Source organism: Hyperolius riggenbachi, chromosome 4, assembly GCF_040937935.1.
Source record: "Hyperolius riggenbachi isolate aHypRig1 chromosome 4, aHypRig1.pri, whole genome shotgun sequence".
NCBI classification, from domain to species: domain Eukaryota; kingdom Metazoa; phylum Chordata; class Amphibia; order Anura; family Hyperoliidae; genus Hyperolius; species Hyperolius riggenbachi.
In genome coordinates this window covers 233,847,949-233,871,238 of record NC_090649.1, presented here as the reverse complement: position 1 = coordinate 233,871,238, position 23,290 = coordinate 233,847,949, and the positions used below count along the sequence as shown (strand labels likewise).

The 23,290-nt window shown below is 40.2% G+C and overlaps 1 protein-coding gene across 6 annotated transcripts in view; it reads right to left on the bottom strand.

Moving 5' to 3' along the window:
• The window catches only part of COL19A1 (collagen type XIX alpha 1 chain), a 1,086,226-nt gene that overhangs the window by 606,094 nt on the left and 456,842 nt on the right, over nucleotides 1-23,290 (bottom strand). For all 6 annotated transcript variants that reach the window (XM_068281448.1, XM_068281450.1, XM_068281452.1 and 3 more), the window contains exons 16-17: nucleotides 14,246-14,275; nucleotides 14,072-14,116 (exon numbers count right to left, since the gene is read on the bottom strand). In XM_068281448.1, the coding sequence (XP_068137549.1) occupies nucleotides 14,072-14,116; nucleotides 14,246-14,275 (75 nt within the window). The remainder of the gene's footprint in view (nucleotides 1-14,071; nucleotides 14,117-14,245; nucleotides 14,276-23,290) is intronic.

Genomic DNA, 23,290 nt, shown 5'->3' with positions numbered 1-23,290 from the left:
CCACACCCGGTGCAGCATGGGTAGCGAGCGGGCATGGAATTGATCTGCTTCAGGTAGAGGACTGAAAAATGCAAACACAGTACTTTTCTGAGCATGCTTGTAATTATGGCAATGGCCAGAGAAGGCATTTTGGGATAACCCCAGCACATATATAGTACCCCCCAGCATGTCTGCTTTAATCTCGCCTCTGATGGTCATTAAGAGGCATTAGTAAGACATACTCAGTAAGACATTGGTAAGACTTATTTGTAAATGTATGATGAGCCATTGGAGCAGTATCAAAATTCCTATGTAGCTTACAGGAACTACTCTTTTCAGCAAAGTGGCAGCAGCTGCAATGGAAATTCAGGGACCTGGGGCCAGCAGTTTAGACACCCCATGTAATTAAACAGAGCAGTACTAGGTTCTTCCACGGCAGTCTTTCATCCATGTTGTGATATAATGGTAACTGCATTGTCACTTTTCAAAAAGATCAATCTGCTGAACATTTTAACCATATGAAGACCAGAAGTCACCGAAGTCAGCTTCCAGCTGAAAGTTTGGTAGATGTGAAAACTCCCAGAGGGGTCTTAAAGACCCCTGTAGAGGTACATTGTTTATCAAGTTGAAATCAAAGCAACATTGGCCTAATTTCAATGTATTTGTATTTTAATAGAAATGCAGAGTAGCTGCAAAATCGGCTTTGTGAAATTGCCTGCTCATTACTAATTATATCAATTTACAAAAGTTATACGTCTCATCATCACCATAGGAGGCTATTAGGCTATATGCTGAATGGTATCATATAATAGGCCAACTGTGCAGACATAAAATATATATTTTTTTATCTTTTGTTTTTATTTCCTACATCTATCTGTCACAAATAGCTTTCCTTATATCACTGATAAATATTTTTTCATGACAAAATATATATACTATCAGCGTTTCAAGTGCTCACTTTAATTTAAAGAATGGTTGTTATAGCAACATGTACTGGACCCAATAACTATTTAATTCTCTGAGTTATGATTTGAACATTTGTAATATCAAGATTTTACCTTTACATTGACATTATGCAGGATGACATTTCTGAGGCTTACTTCTTGTTTAGTCTTTTCCAGCAGTCATTATCTTATATCTCTAAACCACATTATCTGTCTTTTGCCATATTTTGGCTTTGCTTTTTCTGAGTATAGGTTGATAGAAAAATGACCACTGACTAATGATAGCTAGTTTAATTTGAAATGTTCCAGAGTCAGACCCTTGCAAAAGTAATATTTCAGAGAGTGTGTGGCATTAAGAGCAGAAGTGGGGGTGAAATACTCTTAGCTCCTATTGTGTGTTGTATACTTCAGCAGCAAATTTCTGTATTAAAGTCCCTGAATCTGTCTCAGCGCATCTTATTCCTCTTGTTGCAAGAGGTACATTGCCACACTTCCCAATTTTATAAACATGATTCAAATAATTCCCTTTATATTGTAAGATGCAGACCTGGGAATTAACTATTTTGCTGCCAAGCTCTGACTCCCAAACATATAATACAGACTGAAAGATCACATAAATCCTATATATTTTCTAGATAGTGGCTGGAAGGTGTACTGGTTAAGGGCTCTGCCTCTGACACAGGAGACCTGGGTTCGAATCTCGGCTCTGCCTGTTCAGTAAGCCAGCACCTATTCAGTAGGAGACCTTAGGCAAGTCTCCCTAACATTGCTACTGCCTATAGAGCATGTCCTAGTGGCTGCAGCTCTGGCGCTTTGAGTCTGCCAGGAGAAAAGCGCAATATAAATGTTATTTGTCTTGTCTTGTCTAGATTTCGTCAATTTGTAGAATTAAAATACAGTATTGTAAATGTAGTATGTCACACGATCAAAGAGTCAATATTTATTAAATTAATATTTTTTTAAACATACTCTTCACTAGGCTTGTGAAGACAACAGACTTAAAAAAAGAACAACAACAAAAAGAACCAAATTTAACACTATTCTGCCGTTATGGCCCTTTAATTTCTTTTCCATGTTCCATGAGAGAATATGTATGTTTTGAAGTATGTGTAAGCCCCTATGCGCATCATTGCAGAAGGTGCATGCGGTTTGTTTAATTGAAGATTTTGTTCAGGTTTTTAATTTTTGTTTTATTTTTACTTTTTCCATCACAATGCAGCTGACATATTTCCTATGTGACAGTACAGGGCAGTGACATGTCTGATCAGATGCCTGGCATCTCCCCATCACTAATGATCAAGAGGACAGAGTTTCCACCCTCCGTCTACTGCTGCTAGCTCCTGACACACTGCCATGAACCAGGAAGTGATCAGTACAGCAGACTTTGTTCAAGTGTACCAATAACAGCTAATTACCTTTTAAAGGCAAAGGGTAGTCACACCGAATGCTGATTTGATTTAGAAATGTATTTATTGCTCTAGCTCTTGTTTTTTACTTTGTAAATTGATAAGAATGAGCAATTTATATTTGTGAAAATATAATAATTGCAATCCCAATTAACAACATTTATTCCCACCTGCTTAAAATGTTTGCATAGTACTGTATATACAACATGGTCATCCCCAGCAGCTCACATTCCATCAGCTCAGCAGCATTGGCACTAGCTAATAAGCAGACTAATCCCTCGATTTAGCTGTGGATGCTAGAGGTTCTCTGATATTCATGTCTCATTCATTTTTCTATGAATGCTAATCTGTCAAGATTCCATGTCACAAACAATTTATATCCATTATCATGACCTCCCCTGATCTGCAGCACCATAGACTGACAGAGGTTCACTCGGGACTGGAGGGCAGTCATGACAAAAACTCCATGTTGCACAATGTGAGATCTATATTTTTACTTCACTGCCACCTGCCATACCTGCTGTATACTGGTGGACTGGTGGAGCCTCAGTAGGTTGAGCCTGGGGTAGGCCTGGGGTAGGCCTGTGCCATTTGGACTGCTAGGATGTAGTGTAGGCATTGCAGGCCGCATCTTGATGGCTTGTTTAAAAGTAAAAACACAAATTCTGCACCAGAGAAAGAAAATCATATTCCGTGGTGGCAATCAGCTAAAGCGAGAGAGAGAGAGAATAAAAGCAGCTTTAACCTGGCATGGGTGTTGCTGTGTATTCAAAGGCTGGGTTTGTTGGAGCATCAGATGATTTATGCAAGGATGATGAGCAGAAGATGATTCTTGCAGATACTTTGTTAGAAAATCTTACATGTTGCATCTATAACAGTACCTTGAAGGTAGCATGTGCATGTCTAATGTGCACAAATACAAATTCATCATGAACCTTTTATAGGACTATAATATAGATGACCAGTGGTGGGCCATGCTTTACCAATGGACCTGAGATTTACTTCTGAACAGCTGTGGTACACAAACATGAGAAACTGGACTGTGTACACCAGAGTAATTTAAACACACTGTATGGAAAGACACACAAAGTGTAATGATCGCTGCTGCAGCAGCTATTGCTGTAAGTAGTAGTGCTGCAGCTCAGGCAGTTCTGATCTATTTCCATGCAAGCTGCATAGATTTGTCTGTCTTTCCCTGCTGTCAGCTTGTGACTGATTATCATTCACCTGTGTGGGAATCTGCATGTCTGCTCCCATTGGATGACCTCAGTATAAAGATCTGCTTCCTGCAGGGTTTCCTTGGGTTTTCATAGCTTCAGTGTAAGCCAGTCTTGCTGTCACTTTAGCCCCCGATCGTGTTTCTTGTTATAAAGATACTTTGCTGGTCTTTGCATCATATATTGGTTCATTGCCAATATATATGCATACTAGCACGTTTATTATTTTCCTTGTATTTGTGTTACGTTAATACATCAGTGTCGCTGATGTATACGTACACGAACTGTTTATATCCTGTGTGCAGTTAGTCAGCCTTCCAGCACGTTTTGGTAGGTTGCGCGTACCGTGACCACCCGTGCTGAGGTAGTTACCCTGCTCCTGGTTCTGTTTGTGGATTGCGTTCATCTCTGCGAAGAGATAACGAATCCTTCTGAATCCTGTTCTGTTACTGTTTGTGGATTGCGTTCATCTTTGCGAAGAGATAACGAATCCTTCTGAATCCTGTTCTGTTACCGTTTGTGGATTGCGTTCATCTCTGCGAAGAGATAGCGAATCCTTCTGAGTCCTGTCCCCTGTATTACTCCAGTCCTAGTCAGCGTTCCTGCTTATGTCATATGTCGGTTCATTGCCGATATATACATATGTTAGTCAGAAGTTACAAATAGTTTCATTGATAGCTGTAATTGTGATACGCTAGGGAAACATACTTATTGTATGTTTATCTGTGTTACGTTCATCTATCTCAATCCTGCTGTTTCCTGACTGTCCTGTCCTGTCTTTGTGAGGCACGCCATCGCCGCAGCGCATTGGCTGCCTCATTCCAGTCTGTCTGGTTTTGGACGCTTGCTGTCGCTAAGTAGCCGCTAGCTAGCAAGCGTTCATTCTGTCTGCCTGTCCTGATCTCCTCAGTTCTGGTTTGTGCGCTCAGCGCTACTTTGCGCTGAGACGTTATAGCGAAAGCATTGTTTGTGGCTGTCAGATCTGCACCGGCTCTGTGCGCCACAATCTCCTATTGGAGTCAGTCCTCCCCTCCACTATACTAGGGATAGCCTGTTTCCTTGTGCTAGTGTGTGTACCTCCTCCACGCCAGCTCATGCGTTGCATGCTGACTGTGGAGAATACACCACCAAGCCTTACATTATGAAAACCCCATTACCAATCCCCATTGTGGGGGGGATTCCCAGAAAGTATGACACTGTTAATTATGGTTCCTGTTCCTTTAAGAAATTTGAAGAACTTAGCTCTGAAACAGAAAATGAGTTTTTCTCTGAATGTGCCAGGTTCCTGACCAATCCTGATCTCCAAGCGACTCCTGTTTCAACCTGGGCACTCCAACTAAGTTATATTTTGTTTAAAGGGGAATTATTCCAGTGGGCATTTGATGTTCTCAATCATTCCGATTTGAAAGAGAGACCGCTGGAATTTCTAGCGTTTGTGATCCATAACTGGTTGCGCATAGATCCATTGCCTTTTCCTCTTAATGAACTCCTGGCAGCAGGTCAATCAGCTACTCCTTCAATTGCTTGCAAAAATGTTCAGCAAGCAGAAAGTGTTACTGATAATTTTCCTGCAGCCTTGAATAAATCACCAAGAACAGCAGGGAAAACAGCAGGGTCTAAGGCCAAACGCAAATGTTCTAAGAAACGTGTCCGATCTGCAGAGTCGTTATCCTTAGCGACTGAGACCTATAATGAGATTCTGCCATTAACAGATAATGAAATGCAATTGTCTTTCAGGGGAGTTAAATGGACTTATGAAACTACTAATGAACTTTCCTCCCTGGCTAGGGAAAATAAAGATTTTTGTTTAAAAGAATTATCTGAGTATGATTATGAGGAGATATTACAGAGTATTGAACAAATCAACTTATTTGTGAAGCAAGGAAAGTTTGCATACACTACAGTTCAGCACTTGCTACAGGTATTGGAGATTCTTAGGAATAAGGAATCTGCCAATCACCTGCTAATTAACCCAATATATGTCCCTGCTACAATCATATCTGCAAACCATGATCTGCCTGTTAAGTATGCTTGGAATCCTCCATTTGAGAAAGGAGAGATGGAAGCTCTGGTCAATGAATGGAAGAATGATTCAAGTTCATTTTGTCAATTTTACAGTGCAAAAAGTGAATTAGTATTGAATGCATGCATTAAGTCTGCCTATAACCTAATAAATACTGGTGTGTGTGGGTATGACTTTGTGGCTCCATTGATTGATGTGTGGGAACTGATTTTGGATGATTTTTATGTGACTCCGAATTCGCAAATATGGCGTTCTGACCCGCCTGCTTCAGCACCTTTCGCTGATTCAGCAGGTGATTCGGAGCTCTTTTTGGGTGAAATTGAAGTTCCTGCAATTCCACCCTGTACCATGGATAACTCAGTGTTACTTACCAGTAAAACAGAAGCCACTGATACATTCTTAACCTTGCCCTGCGCAAATTTCTCAGCAGAGAATCCAGAGGTCCTGCTGACTTCCGAGTCCAGCCTAGCCAGTACTCATGACTCTTTGTTCAGTGAAACAGACACCAGAAAAATCTTGCCTGTCTCTGCAAACACTTCTGCAGAAATTACCTGTGTTAATAAAGTTCAACTCCTGTCTGATCCAGCAGATGCCAATAGATGCACTACATCAGTTTCCGAGTCCCAGCAATCCTGTCTAGACACCTCAGAACCCCAGCATCTGAATTTTCCAATTTTACAAATGAATGGTGATTCAGATGCGCAAACATTGTGTCTTGATCTTCCTGTTTCTACACCTCGCTCTAGTTTCGTGAATAGCTCAGAGCATCTGCTCTGTGAACCTGAAATCGCAGAATTATTACCTTGTTCAGAAAATGTTCCAATAAATTTGCCCTGTACCATGAATTGTGCAGTAGATCTCTCCAATGAAACTCAGGTCACAGAATCATTATGCTGTCCAGCAGGTGCTTCCATGGTTTTGCCCTGCAATATGGACTGTTCAGGGATCCTGTCCAGTGAAGCTGTGGTCGCAGAGTCTTATGCTTCACCCAGTACTTTGGATATTTCAAACCCTCTAGCAGAAGGGTCTGAGGCACTGCTTACCTCAGTTGGTGTTGCAGTAATATTCACTTGTCTAGCAGCTGTTTTGGAATTACAGTCTGCTCTAATAAAACTTGATGAATTTCTGCCCAGCAAAGCAGAAGCCATTGAAATATTGTCCTCGTCAGCAAGTGTGTTAGATACCTTGCCCTGTACACAGTCTGATTTAACCAATGTTGAGTCCCTCTCCAGTGTTGTAACAGCCGAGGAACTCCAGCCCTGTCCTCTGAATGTTTCAGAAGTTTTGCCCTGTAACATGGATAATTCTGATTCTCTGGTCAAAATAATAGAAATCTCAGAATTTCAGTCCGGTCTGATGAGTGTTCCTGAAACCCAGCCCTGTATCCTGAAAGATTCTGGTTCTCTGGCCGCTGTGGCAGAGGTTCCAGAGTCCCCTTCCTGTCCAGGGAATTCCTCAGTTTTGCCTAGTCCAGTGGGGGCTGCTGCAATACTGACTTGTTCTGCAGCGCCTCATGAGCTCCAATCCAGTGTATTAAATGAGTCTCTGTCCAGTCCAGAGGTAGTTGTGGAGTCCCTATCTGGTTCAGTGCATACATCAGAAGATTTGTCCTGTCTTGTTAGTGCCCCTGAATCTGATTTGTTACTGACTTTGCTGGAATCAGCGACATCTAAGTCTGATCCAGCATTCTCGTGTAAAAGTCCAGTAGTTGCGAAGTTTAGTCATGATGATTTTTTTTTGGCCAGTCCTGGTTTTGGTCCTGTCTTGGCTGACCCTGAGGCTCACAGTTCCTTGACATGCCCAGAGGTTTCTCTTGTGCCAGTGTGCCCAGATGTTCTTTGTGTGCCAGAATGCCCAAGTGTGTCTAAGGTGTTAGCGTGCTCTGATGCTTCCTTAGTGGGAACACGTTCTGATGTTGCCAGTCTGCCTGCATGCCCAGAGATGGTTCTGGTCCCTGAAAGCCCTGATATTGATGTTTGTCCTTGTGGCCCTGACTCGGGAATTGCCCTAGGTTCCATAGGGGTTCTTGATAGTTCTCCATGTGAGCCTAAGGGGCATTCTGACCTATGGGGATCTCTTTGGAGCTTCAAGGTGTTCTGGGAGGTCTCTGAGAAAACTTGTCCTGGTGCCTTGGACTGGTTCAACAGTGGGTTTTGTCTTGGTAAAGACAGTACCGGTGGGCATTGCAAAGGCTTTGGCGTTTCTGAACGGTTCCTGGAAGGCGGTGGGTATCGCTCAGGGAATTTCGGAGGGCTTTCTTCTGGAAATCATGGTTCTGATGGGTGTCACACTGGGGCTTGTAGTACTGATGGGCATGGTTCTGTAGGTTCTGGTTCTGATGGGTCCAGTCTTGTGGGGACTGATTCTGGAATTCGGTCTTGCCGGGCTGTCCCGGTCATCATGAATTATCAGTCAGACTGTTTTGTTGGGAATTTCAGTTTTGAAAAGCGTCTGGAATCCGCTTTTAAGGGGGGGGGGGGGGGGTACTGTAATGATCGCTGCTGCAGCAGCTATTGCTGTAAGTAGTAGTGCTGCAGCTCAGGCAGTTCTGATCTATTTCCATGCAAGCTGCATAGATTTGTCTGTCTTTCCCTGCTGTCAGCTTGTGACTGATTATCATTCACCTGTGTGGGAATCTGCATGTCTGCTCCCATTGGATGACCTCAGTATAAAGATCTGCTTCCTGCAGGGTTTCCTTGGGTTTTCATAGCTTCAGTGTAAGCCAGTCTTGCTGTCGCTTTAGCCCCCGATCGTGTTTCTTGTTATAAAGATACTTTGCTGGTCTTTGCATCATATATTGGTTCATTGCCAATATATATGCATACCAGCACGTTTATTATTTTCCTTGTATTTGTGTTACGTTAATACATCAGTGTCGCTGATGTATACGTACACGAACTGTTTATATCCTGTGTGCAGTTAGTCAGCCTTCCAGCACGTTTTGGTAGGTTGCGCGTACCGTGACCACCCGTGCTGAGGTAGTTACCCTGCTCCTGGTTCTGTTTGTGGATTGCGTTCATCTCTGCGAAGAGATAACGAATCCTTCTGAATCCTGTTCTGTTACTGTTTGTGGATTGCGTTCATCTCTGCGAAGAGATAACGAATCCTTCTGAATCCTGTTCTGTTACCGTTTGTGGATTGCGTTCATCTCTGCGAAGAGATAGCGAATCCTTCTGAGTCCTGTCCCCTGTATTACTCCAGTCCTATTCAGCGTTCCTGCTTATGTCATATGTCGGTTCATTGCCGATATATACATATGTTAGTCAGAAGTTACAAATAGTTTCATTGATAGCTGTAATTGTGATACGCTAGGAAAACATACTTATTGTATGTTTATCTGTGTTACGTTCATCTATCTCAATCCTGCTGTTTCCTGACTGTCCTGTCCTGTCTTTGTGAGGCACGCCATCGCCGCAGCGCATTGGCTGCCTCATTCCAGTCTGTCTGGTTTTGGACGCTTGCTGTCGCTAAGTAGCCGCTAGCTAGCAAGCGTTCATTCTGTCTGCCTGTCCTGATCTCCTCAGTTCTGGTTTGTGCGCTCAGCGCTACTTTGCGCTGAGACGTTATAACGAAAGCATTGTTTGTGGCTGTCAGATCTGCACCGGCTCTGTGCGCCACAATCTCCTATTGGAGTCAGTCCTCCCCTCCACTATACTAGGGATAGCCTGTTTCCTTGTGCTAGTGTGTGTACCTCCTCCACGCCAGCTCATGCGTTGCATGCTGACTGTGGAGAATACACCACCAAGCCTTACACAAAGGTTATTTTTTCCCCAGATGTGCAGTTGCTATGAACCTGGGTTTTAGAATCCTTGTTGTTAAAGCTTTCTATCTATCAACCAATAGAAACTTTGAGGCTGTCCTATTGAATTCTGTAAAAAGTGAAATATAGTGGATTATACTACTTCACAAATATGCAGTAAAACACAGTCTTAAAGCCTTTTTCAGCATATTAGCATTGGTCCCATGTCACCAGATTTCATTAACTGTCACTAATTCGTCTCACTTATTCTCAGTAGCTCAGGGTAGATGAGATCACCACAGCTTTGTATGTATGATTTATTGCTGTTGGTTAATAGGCTCATGACATTGTTTGTTTTCCCTTTTCTTCCAGTTACTTAAGTATAGCCTTCCAAATGTATATTTACTTTTTAAAGTAACATTTTTTTCCTTGACAGTGTTGGTTGTGTTCTCCATTAGCTTGTGTCTCAGTCTGTACGTATGTGCATTAGCTCTGGCAGTCATATAGTGCTAAACATCACTCACATCTGAAACTTCCATGCACATTGTCAGGTAGAATGAAAAAGATGTGTACCACAGTACTGATATTTCTGGGGAAGAGGCAAGTTTTAAAAAATAGTGTCCACTGTAAAGTAGTTTGCAGGGAAGTTGGCAATAAAATAATAAGAATTTCGAGAGTCATAACAAATACAGCACTAGCAACGGTTTGTCAGCAACAGGATCAGCATGACCTGCTGCAAGAAATGTACTCTACAAAGCCTAAGATGTTGTTTTTTTACAGAGAAGCAGACAATGTTTAATCTATGCCAAGAGGGTAGGCGCTGATGACCGGGTAGCTAGTTTACATAAAATAGTTCAAATAAAATATATAAATAAATACAGCACATATGCCTCTGATTCTGATCCAGCCTTATATTTCTAATTCTTTGTTTTATGAAAGTAGCAACCTTTGCTATTGATAAACAGTTACAATTTTAATAGCTGTGCAATGGGAGAGAGAGCAGAGAAAGTCAACCAGAAGATGATCATGTCAATGTCAGTGATGGTGGTGTTGACGTCGGTGGGCCATGTGAAAGCTATCTTATTAACTTGATGATAATGTAGAGGTGGAGAGGGCATGGAATTTTTTTTAATGGCCTGGAGCAAAGAGCAATATGAAACTGACACAAGTCAGTGAAAAGATTAAATAACCTTCAGGCAGGGTGCATACAAAGTGATCAGACTTTAGTTATTTTCTCTCTGTGTGAATAAAGTGCCCCGTCTTGCATTCTAAAGATTTAACAGCAAAGATGGTTTTGCCATCTTTTTAGCTCTTTTAACCACTTTTGCCTCTTTAATTTCCCCTCAGCTCTGGTATTTAGGTCTCCCTCCGCTAGTATGTAGCACTCAACATGTCAGCCTTTAATAATGGCCTGTGTGCAGTGACAGCACTTATTTGTACTTCCCACTGATTTAAAGGACCTCTGTCGCGAAAATCTAAAAATTTGAAATACATGTAAACATATACAAATAAGAAGTACGTTTCTTCCAGAGTTAAATAAGACATAAATTACTTTTCTCCTATGTTGCTGTCACTTACACTAAGTAGTAGAAATCTGACATTACTGACAGATTTTGCACTAGACCATCTTCTCATTGGGTGTTCTTGGGGTTTTCTTTATTTTTAAAAGCACTTAGTGAATGGCAGTTGCTCCGTCCAACTGCCAAAAAAGTGTACGGTGAGCAGGGAGGCTGGCCAGCATCATTGTATAAATCTTTTTCAGGGAATGTCTCTATAAAGAATAACAACCCAAAACCTGTCGGTGATGTCAGATTTCTAATACCTACTGTAAGTAACAGCAACATAGGAGAAAAGTAATGTATGGCTCATTTTATTCTGGAAGAAATGTACTTTTTATTTGTATGTGTTTTAAATTTTAAGATTTTCGCGATAGTTCCTCTTTAACCACCTTAGCGGTATGGACGAGCTCAGCTCGTCCATTACCGCCAGAGGGTGCCGCTCAGGCCCTGCTGGGCCGATTTGCTTCAAATAAAAAGCAGCACATGCAGCCGGCACTTTGCCAGTCGCGTGTGCTGCCTGATCGCCGCCACTCTGCGGCGATCCGCCGCGAGCAGCGGCGAAAGAGGGTCCCCCCAGCCGCCTGAGCCCTGCGCAGCCGGAACAAATAGTTCCGGCCAGCGCTAAGGGCTGGATCGGAGGCGGCTGACGTCAGGAGGTCGGCTGACGTCCATGACGTCACTCCGCTCATCGCCATGGCGACGAAGTAAGCAAAACACGGAAGGCCGCTCATTGCGGCCTTCCGTGTTACTTCTGGCCGCCGGAGGCGATCAGAAGAACGCCTCCGGAGCGCCCTCTAGTGGGCTTTCATGCAGCCAACTTTCAGTTGGCTGCATGAAATAGTTTTTTTTTTTATTTAAAAAAAACCCTCCCGCAGCCGCCCTGGCGATCTTAATAGAACGCCAGGGTGGTTAAGCTAAATTGTGGTATTAAGTTTTTTTTAAGTAGAGCACTCCTTTAGTGATAAGACAGAACACTAAATGCATGATCTAATCACAGTTATGTTAATCAGTTACTGGGAAAGCTCAATGTGAAAGTGAATGCATTTGTCATTAGTATTATATGAACCATTTCCAACACAAAACGTATTGATTTTCTTTCATGAGGTTTGCCAATTAGAGAGGTGAATGCTTTGTGTTAGATACATGCCACCCAAGTTGAAGAAAATCTTGCAATCATTTAGACTCATGTCTGGTGTTTTCAGAGATGGATTTAACTAATAAAAAGTGCTTTTTTGTGATTTTCTAAATCCACCAAATGTTCTTTTTCAATTTACAAAAACAGACTAGACTTCACATTAAAGATTTCAGCTCTTCTCATTAGGAACTGTGCTGCTGCTGCCACTCTGTATGCAAAATTCAAGCATGTATTGTCATCTTCATAATCTGTTATACTGCTTTTCATGATCTTTTTCTTGGCACTTTTTCAGCAGCTAGGAAATATGCAATTTGAAAGTACATTCAGCATCCTAAAAAATGCATGTACTAGAAAGTTAATACTGAAGATAGCATTTTACAAGTGTAATGAAAGAAAATAATGATCATGAAGTATTCGTTTTCTAGTAATTGCTCTTTCAGGCTACCTATTTAGGGCGTACTATGGCTTAGACTGAGGAACTCAAGTGGTTGAGGAACTATAAATGTCCTCATGATCTGTTTGCTGGCAGAACATATAATGATTTGAAGTCAACAACTGAAGGTTTGCAGGTGTTTTAATTGCGCTTTATGTATTTGGGTTATAATTAATCAACGTTTCCAAGAATTATTTTTGTAAAAAAAATAAAAAAAAAACTAAAACACTGGTATAACCTGGCCAGCAGCTGCACGGAAGGTCCCTGAGAATGGAGGGATCTTGAACACTGTAGCCCATGGCTGAAAGCGCTCTGCTCTTAGCGTCCAGTCATACTTTTGGTATTTTACGAGGGTTCTAATAATATTGCTATGAGTGGAAGTCAATAGAGAGCTAAGTCTTTCTTGAACATAAAGGACATTATGGGCTTACTCATAATGGAACATTATAAAGTTATAAAGTCTTATAACGCAGCTTACCACACTGCAATGATTATGCAATGGGACGTACACAGTGCGATGTTACCATCGCATTATAACTTGTAGCGTTATGGTAACACACTGCTGCAGTGCATTACATCTAAATGCAGGAAAGCATACTTTTCACTGCCTGTATGCTTTACTGTACCTCCTGCATGGAACGGTAACGCATTGTTAGTTTGCGTTACCACTTTTTTTGTGTTATGTTGTAATGCTGCGTTGTGACTTTAAGGTCGCATTACAACGCAACATCCCACTGTGAATAAGCCCTTTGAGGATACTCATGCAGATGATAAATTAACGTTACATTCTGCTTCTGTTAAAATGGTTTGCATTTATATCAGTGCTGCCTTAGTCTTTTCTTATTAAATTCAAATAAGTTTTAACTTCTTTATCAATCTGTAGCCAGGAACGAATTCCCCAAAATACTTGTAAGCTTAGACTGCACTTCTTTGAAATTATGGAATCTGTAATATGTCTGAAGAATTAAGGTAAGGTAAGCAATGTAAAAAGTTAAACACATTTTTTTTTTTTAATTTAATTCTACTTCAAACTATGGTTACAGAGGGCTAATAACACTCTGCTGTTGACTTGATTGTGCAATCTTTGTTCCACAACTCAAATGGACTGATTTGGTTTAAACTGCTACAGAATTCTGTGGTAGACCAAAATTCAACCAGTACTCTTTGTAGGGAAAGGAACGATACTAAAGTGTACCTGGATGTAAATTGCAAAGCAAGACCCATGTCATTTAGTGCACAATGGCTTTGTATGGAACTCACTCTTCACACTCGTGAAAAGCCACACAATGACAATGCAAATCTAACCACAGGATTTTGAGATGTTCTGGACTACATAGCATTTGAGTCTGGATATAAACTCAATGGGTGGAGATGCCCTGATCTGGATTACTGATGCTGATGCTGTATCACTACAAGAAGCAATAATGCTTCATTTACCAATGTAACTCACTGCTGAACTTTAACTCGTTGTGGTTTTATATATATTATGATAAATGCACTTGGAACTGCAGTGATAACACCATGAATTACAGCTGTAAATGACTGTTTAGCATGGTTTTATAAATATTATAAAATACACATACAGATAATGTGTTTAAATTCAGGTAACATGTACAAATATGTAAAATGGGTTTACCCTTTGGCCCTCCTTTCCTGGGGGACCTTCTGGACCAGCAATTCCCTAGTGAAAATAAACATAAAAAAAGATTAAATAGGATAATAAAAAGAATAAAGAAAGGATAAATAAAAGAAATAAATGAGAGAAAGAATAGAGAAGGATCAGCGAGGAAAGGAAAGGGAGTGAGATTACCATATCTCCTTTAACGTCAGCTGCCGTAATCTAGAATAATATAAAAAATAAAATAAACATCAATTTAAATTAAACATTTTTTTTAAAGAAATTAATATATATATATATATATATATATATATATATATATATATATATATATATATATATATATATATATATATATATACAGTATATATACAAAATTGCCCATATTAATTTATTAGACATTGTTAAAAGAATACTTCAGAACATTGTTTTGTTTTGCATATAATACTGCTATTTATCTCTATGAATTTAGTCTAGCATGCTTTGCCTGGAGAGATTCCCAAGGTGAAAACCTATGCTCCCTTCCACTGTATTTATATTGATCAACAAATTTAGCAGATAATACATATATACTTATTGTGTATTGTATTTGAATCTTTGAATGGATTTTAGCTTCACATTGTTTTTAAAGCTCATCCTGTACTTATCTGTAAAATTATTTATTGCAAGATTAAGTGTATGAGATATAAAAAACACAAAGCAAAATAAGTGATCAATGCATATTTTACGATGCTGGAACTTTTCTAGAAAAAAATGACAAATCTCAACAATGTGCTGCAGAGTAAAGAGCCAGCAAAAATTCTATTAAATGTTCTATGACAAATTAATATTATGCACACAAGTATAACATGCGATTTAGTTCCCTTGAGACTGATGAGAAATTGCCTGTGCATGAAATCATTAATGAAAATCAGTATGATAAATGGAAATAATCATAGCTTTCCTGACTTGGCCAAACAACTACATATATATACATATAAATATTTCATCTCATGCACTGTTTTTGTACAATGATAAATCCATGTTAGCTACCAAATATTTATTGCTATAGGTCAGCATGGACCCTCTACCACCGGGATGAAACATGGACATTTCTGTGTCATAGAAACTTTTCTTGCACACCTAGCAAGAAATGGTGGTATTCATTATATAATATGCAAAAATAGTGATTCTCAAGTTCTGGTAATAGAAGATGAACTAAAGCTAGTTTATGCAGAGGGCTTACATTTAATAGTTTCCCAAGACCACATGTACAGATAGAGAAGAGTGGGGGACCAAGCAACATAGCCATGACCTACACCAACCAACCGAGAGCATGGAGGGATGCTGTAGCTACAGAGCCAGACCTTGCAAAGAATTAGAAAGCGCAAGGACCTTAATCCCTAAAGATGTTGGAGTCTGCTGGAGGCACCAAGCACAGTATCAAATGCAGGACAGATTAAGAAGGAATATGGAGTCCAAATCCTTGGATTTACCTCTTCAGTGGCTTTAGTAACAGCGGATTCTGTGGTGTGTTTGGGACCAAAGTCAGACTGTAAATGATCAATCAGGGAGTTAGTAAAGTAGTAGTCTGCTAATTCTGCATGGACACGTTGTTCCAGTGCTTTAAATATTAAGAGTAGAAGTGAAACTGGAAAGGTCTGTGATATGAAGACAGTTTATCTATCCAAAATGCCTGTTGTTTACACATTCTAATGTGAACAGTTTGGAGTTATTAAAAAAAACAAAAACACAAACATTTGCACCGCAGTGAGCAGATTCTCTAAACACCAATGAATTCAAGAATACAAACCAAAGATCTTACTGTGGAGCCCTGATCCCTTTATTTCCAGTTAGCAGGGTTATGGCTTATTCACATGCATAGGAATAAAAAAAAACTGCAAATGTTTTGAGACACTTTCAAGCTTTCAAAAGCAGAGGAAAGGTATATAGAAATAAATAGAAACATTGGGAAAAAAAACACTTCAGATCCTGGCAAAAATAGCAACATGCATTCTGAAGCATTTTTCGAATATCTAGGTGTAAGCAAATCTTTTCATGTCTGGTACATTTAAATACTTGTCACAAACACAAATCCCACGGTTATGGTCGGACTTATGTACATATAAGTATTAAACAATTGCTGGGTATTAAAATGATTATTCACACTATGTCAATTAAAACTACATATAAAATACCTCCCTCCAATTTTGCAAGCATTTACAAGTTTTTTTGTTAATGTATCCATTTATTTATTTGGCCCTTCCACCTTCCCATCATTTTAAATGCTTCAAATTGCTTCTTTTGTGGCATTTTTTGATGCCCGCTATTTTTGATGCCCAATAGTGACCAAGCCCTTAATGAGCTGAAACACATGCTGCATAGACTAAAATCTAATAAAACTACCCTAAGGCCTGGGTTTCACTAGCAGAGCTTTAATAGCATTTCCTGATCTCTGGTGATCGGCAAAACATTATGGTAGTGGAACCCTTTGAGGGTGGTTCCACTGCAGCACTTGCACTTGGAAATCAGGTTGCAGCATTTTTGTAATGATCCCAGAGTGATTAAAATATAGTGATGCAGGGCCAAATCACAATCAATCCAGGAATCGGAGTACAATTGCAGACTTATATGTGCAGACACCTACTTCCCTGGTGCTTTGTGATTTGTTGAAAAAGCGCCACCAGTGGATCCCAGGCCTCAATGCAAAAAAATAAAATATTTTGGATATGAGAGAGTTTTAAAAAGTGAAAGTATATGCTATCTCAAAAAATACTGTAATGTACTATACCATGCCATATACAAATAACACTATCTATCTATCTATCTATCTATCTATCTATCTATCTATCTATCTATCCAGTTCACCCTGAGGAGACAGCAAGTAGGTGGGTGCCACACTGCTGTACTGAGTGACCAAAAGCATCCAGATAGGATGAAAAGCAATACGGTATTCCCTATGACTAGCAAGTGACCATGTTTGTGTTTTCATTATTACAGTATAGCATTAACTGCAATATAACAAGTTACATACACTAAAAATGTAACTGAGGCACAAGAATTGCCAGATGGCAAATTTCCTCTCATTAGTTTATCAGGTTTGCCTTACTTTATTAGTTACTGCAATGTAACTGCTTGATTTAGGTTACTGACCTTGAGTACACTTTATATAAAATTGCAAAGACTTTCCTGCCAAATGATTTTTAGCGGTGCATATTTCATGCCATGTAGCAAAGAATATTATGTGACTGTCCAGTAATAGCAAGACAAAGTTTCTATACAGAAAGTGTAATTTTCACAGAAAACAGTATTGACCTCTAGCAGTGATAACTGAATGATGTAAAATCAATTGTAGTGACTTAGTTGGAATCTGTGAAGAGTGACATATAGCATGTGCATCATGGGAATTCCATGAGGATATAGTGATAGAGTGGCTAATGATAGATGCTTCCTTTTCTCAAGCTCTAAAACAACATTCTGTTCTCAAAGTTATTCCATTGCTATCTCGCCTAAGCTATGTCCCATTGTGGTGTATTCTTTCCTCACCTGTCTTCCTGAAGCAATTTAAGGAATCAGATGCAGCAGCATCTCTATAACAATAACTGAATAATGAGTAGTTTGATCTGTCCCTGTAGAGCAATTAAAGCTCTGTGGCAGATCTGTGCACTGAGCACATGAAATGCCTTTGCCTTAATTAACTCTGGGATTGTCTGAGATTACTCTCTATAGGAAATTCTGCGGACCAAGATTTTCAGAGCTTACATTATAGACCAGTTACATTTCTTTAAGAAAATCAATAATTAGGGATATGAGAAAATTAACACATTCTAAAAAAGTCAATACAAACTTAAAGCAACAAGGTTAGGAATCAACAAATAAAATGCTGGGCAGGAAAATAGAGAGCAAGAAAATCTTTGCTAGCACAACACACATTTCATTCAATGCGTACTAAATACTAAGGAAGTACAAGGAAATCTTTAGGCATAAAGTGCCAGTTGATGGATAAGGCTAAACATACAAAGGTCAAAATACAGATGTAGAAGAGTCAGATGGGATTTGTGGTGGCACAGTTGTTGCACAAATGAACTATGATGTATTAAGTTTTGAAACTACAATCATTATGTATATTTCTAACCAGAAAGCAAAGAAGGAAACAAAAACACAACACAATTAACAGCTCATACAGTAGCAATGTAAGCAACTGTATATTTTTACACTCAACTCCCAGCAACTGTAGCCTATTACACAGTTCATGGTACACATCATCTAGTGAACATTTATAGGACCCGCAGCTCAAGTGGATCAGCTAATTATAGCGCTAATAGATTTGGGCATGGCTATCTTTTTAATGTTAATTATTGGTTTTGTAATTTTTCACTCAACTTTGCAAATGTTTGGGTGCCATTGCGAAATATCAAAATTTTACATAAAACGATAAAGTACGATTGATAAATAGAGGTTTGCAAAACTAAATTTAGACTTTCATTGTCTGATATTGTGTATGTTTATTACGATATTTGATGATAATATCGATATATGTGTATTATATCGGTATATGTGACATTACGATAAATAAAACTGTGTAATGATGTAATTACAGTAATTAACAATTATATATGTCTTTAAAATATGTAATGCTGTAATTACGATAATAGGTTATTATATGTAATTATTTATTTATGATAATATGTGTTATTACAATATTATCCTTTCTATGTGTAAAAGGGTGTTTATGCAGGGGAAGTGGTTAGGGTTAGGCACCACCAGGGGGTGGTTAGGGTTAGGCACCACCAGGGGAGTTTTAGGGTTAGGCACCACCAGGGGAGTTTTAGGGTTAGGCACCACCAGGGGGGTCTAGGGGTAAGGGATAGTTACAGGGAGGGTTCTGTGTGAGAGTAGGGTTAGGTATAGTTAGGGTTAGCCACCAACATGAGGGTTGATTAGGGTTAGGCACCACCATGGAGGGTTAGGGTTAGGCACCACCAGGGGGTGGTTAGGGTTAGGCACCACCAAGAGAGGGTTCTATGTGAGAGTAAGGTTGGGTTAAGCTGTATTGTTGAATTACATTATGATATTTAACGTTAATATATATTTTGTTCTCAACTTTCATTAATCTACCGGTAATAATCGTAATTAACGATTTTATATTACAAATACCGTTATTTATCGATGATTCCAAATTACAGCTATTTTCTTTTTTGCCGGTAAATCATGCCCAAATGTGACCGCAACTTTTTAAAATGTACGCAGCTCAAGTCCCCTCATTGTCCTTGGGGGGGGGGGGAGATTAGGGGGTTGATGTTAGGAAGCACCAGTTCTGTGTGAGAGTAGGGAGAGGTTAAGTAATAGTGGAATATCGGCAAGAATTACTGATATTTCAGTACATCAATTAAGTAGTAGAGTATTGATAAATTTACTGCTATTTTAACTGCTACTTCCTGCGTCCTTTCAACCAATTTTTTTACGGTTCTTGCCATGCCCAAATTAGTGGGTGGCGCTTTCAAAAGTTTGCCAGACTAGTGCTGTAGTGGACATCAAATTTTGGTTCCGTAAACGCGAATTTACTGCAAATGTACATGAACGTTCTCCTGATCCTGAGCCTTCGAGCCGAAACTTAAAGATGCTTTTTTCTCTAGCTATACTCAGTCCATCCTTCTGCTCCGGATCTTCTTCCCGACCACCCACCCACCCATGCCATCACCCTGGAGAACCCATAGCACTCTCGTGTTTCTAGCATGTATGGGGCCTTTGCTATTAATAGCTAAAATTGGTGGCCAGTGACTTTAATGTAAAAAAATGCGAACACAAATTTCTTACAAAAACATTTGCATTAAATGCCAAATGGCGAACATCTCTACACCAGACCAGTGCCATCAGAAATAATAAGTAAATTGCACATGCACACCACATTATTTACTTATACTTATTAAGCTCATTGATGGCACTACATAATTCACCATGTTGCTTCATTCTGCTTTATTGATGTGTGAAACCACTATTTATAAATTGTTGACCACTGCTAACAACCCTAGCCTGTCCTCTGTTTTCACACTGATTACTTCCAGTCCTGAGTTCCTGATGACTACTGTATGTCCTGAAACCTCAGCCTCTATACATCATGTTTGCAGTTTGCTCTGATTCTGTTCCATGATGATCCTTATGGTTGCTGTTCCAACATCCAGTCCTGCTGCTAACGGTTTTGTTAGTCTCTTACTGCTATATCACTGTGTATAATTTGTATTGCCCTTGCTTGTCCATTGTACAACTTTGCAAAATAACAAAAGTTGCTGACACTTTATGAATCATTAACAACAACAAGAAGAATAAATAATGACCCAAATCTCTCAACAGAAATCAATGTATTTTTATTGATATTAGTAGCAGTAGGATTTCCTGACCTACAATCTCTAAGGGGTGCAATACTATATAGGTCATTATGGATTGCTTTTCTAAAATAGTAGTGTACACTTTGTTACGCTGAAGAGAATACAATCTTCTAAAGCAAGCATTCCAGCTAAGGATGATCAATGAGATGCAAATAATTCTGAGTTCATGCAGGATTATGTACATTTTGTATGCAAATGTATGCAGCTTGAAAATGGACCAATCAAGTTCCACCAAGTTTTAAACTGATTGGACCATTTTCAAGCCGCATATATTTGCATATTTGCATGAACTCTTGCATGAATTATTTGCATCTCATTGGTCATCCCTTATTCCATCTACACAGACTTTTCATTCGGAATGTCTCTGAACAGGGATGAGCTTTAATTTTCAATTAAGTAATTTTCACATCAACTTTGCATTTACATCTGCCTCAGAATGTTCTCAAAAATATAATGGAATTTTTGCAAGACACACATTTTTTACGAAAATGACAACCTTCTAAAATAATGTGTTTTTGCACCATGTCCATATATTTTCATGCACATTCTCATCTAGACAAAAATGTGTTTTTTTAACGTCCATAGACTTCAGTACATTTGGTGAAAATGTGTTTCTTCATGCCTATTTATTTTTTGTGTGTAAATGTCAAAACGAAAATGGCAATACTCGCTCATCACTACATGGAGTAAAGTTTACATCTTAAGTACAAAACAAACTAATTAAAGAGAACCCGAGGTGGGATTTAATTATGTTAGTGGGGCACAGAGGCTGGTTGTGCACACTAACACCAGCCTATGTTGCCCCATGGTGTGCCTCCAGGACCCCCCTGCGTGCCGCTATACCCCCCGCAGTGCTGGCGACACACAGCGTGTCGCCAGCACAATGTTTACCTATGCGCTGTCTGTCAGCGCCGCTCCCCCGTCTCCTCCGTATCGGCGCTACCCGCCCGTGTCACTTCCCTCCAATCAGCGGGAGGGAAGGGACACAGGGGCGGGTAGCGCCGATATGGAGGAGGCGGAGGAGCGGCACTGACAGACAGTGCATAGGTAAACATTGTGCTGGCGACACGCTGTGTGTCGCCAGCACTGCGGGGGGTATAGCGGCATGCAGGGGGGTCCTGGAGGCACACCATGGGGCAACAGAGGCTGGTGTTAGTGTGCACAACCACCCTCTGTGCCCCACTAACATAATTAAATCCCACCTCGGGTTCTCTTTAAGAAGAAAAATGTCAAACTTTCATTCATATTTTATATATATTTTTAATAATTGTTCGCCTGCTGGTGGTTGAAAAGGTATTATAGGGATGGTGTGAAATTATATCCTTTGAGAAAACACCAAAGAGTTAATAGAATCAGGGCCTTTAAGAGGGTGAAACAGATCTGGTAGCTGTACCTGCATCTGTATGTTTCTTCTCATGAAGATAATTGAGCATGATGCTATACTAGGTTCCATTTGTCCACAATAACTAAGCCGATAAACTTACAGGAAATACAACCTTTTCAACAAATGTTGGGAACCATCTTAAAATCTCTTAGGCCTGGAACCCAGTAGGAGCACATTTCTGGACGCTTTGTGATTTGAAAAGCTCTTGCTAATGTAATGCTATGGGAGTGATCCCACTTGAGCGATGTGATTTTATAAAAATCCCCCATAGCATTGCATTAGCAAGAGCTTTTTCAAATTACTAGCGCTTAGAAAAGGCTTCTAGTGGGTCTGAGCCCTTATCCTGTTTCTGTGTCTATCTGCTGCTGCTTCATGTAAAATGAAAACCTAGTTTCTCTGAAATTTTGTCCAAAATACTCTTTCAAAGATGATCTTTCATGCATCAGTAGTGTCTGAATCCCTCATTTGAAACAAGCATGGAGCAAATTCAGTCAAACTTCAGTCCAACATATGATCTGCATGTTTGTTCAGAGGCAGAGGTGTAACGATCGGTGTCAGCAACCAGAGAGAGAATCTGATCCTTGGCGATCCGCAGTATCCCCAAAAATACAGATATACCCGATTATTGAGGATCTGCGGAATCGTCAATAATCAGATATGTCTAACCTCTAGACACCAGAGAGAGTGTAAGTGTTTGGTGCAACAGTAACAACTCTGAGTAAAGACCACCAGAGGAGCTGGCGGCCTATACTCCTGAGGAATTCACCCCTGAGCGGTGGGTGATATTCCTGTAGCCTGTGGACCCCTGAGCGAGGGACCAAGGCTGGGACGCAGGAAGCCCTGCTGCTAATATGTAAGGCTTTGCCCTGAACTGGGCTAACGTAACACAGTAATAACACAGCCTAGTCTGGGTGTGAGGTCCGTATTCACAACACCCTGGAACTAGTCTGGAGTATAACATAAATGACAATACAGTTCCCTAGTCTTGGGTGTGAGGTCCGTATTCACAACACCCTGGAACTAGTCTGGAGTATAACATAAATGACAATACAGTTCCCTAGTCTTGGGTGTGAGGTCCGTATTCACAACACCCTGGAACTATGCTAGAGATTACACAGAAGATACACAGTATTCCTAGTCTGGGGTGTGAGGGCCTTGATCTCAACACCCTGGAACTGGTCTAACAAATAATACAATTCAATGAGTACTTTAAGCTATCAAGAATCTGACTCAGTGTGGATTCCTAGCTCCAGCCGGTTCTGGCACACTGTCGGGTCTAGCTAAGGTCTGAGTGCCTTCACGCAAGTGTTAGCAATGGCAGACAACCAGCAACTGACAAGCAGCAGAATATATAGTTGCTAGACTCTGTCGCCCCGCCCGAGCCATTCAGCCAATCATGAGTCCTGCAGGAATCAGCTGATCTTCCTGCTCAGCTGACACTTCCCCTGCTGGTATAAAGGTCCTGAGTTCAGGCCCGCGCGCGCATAG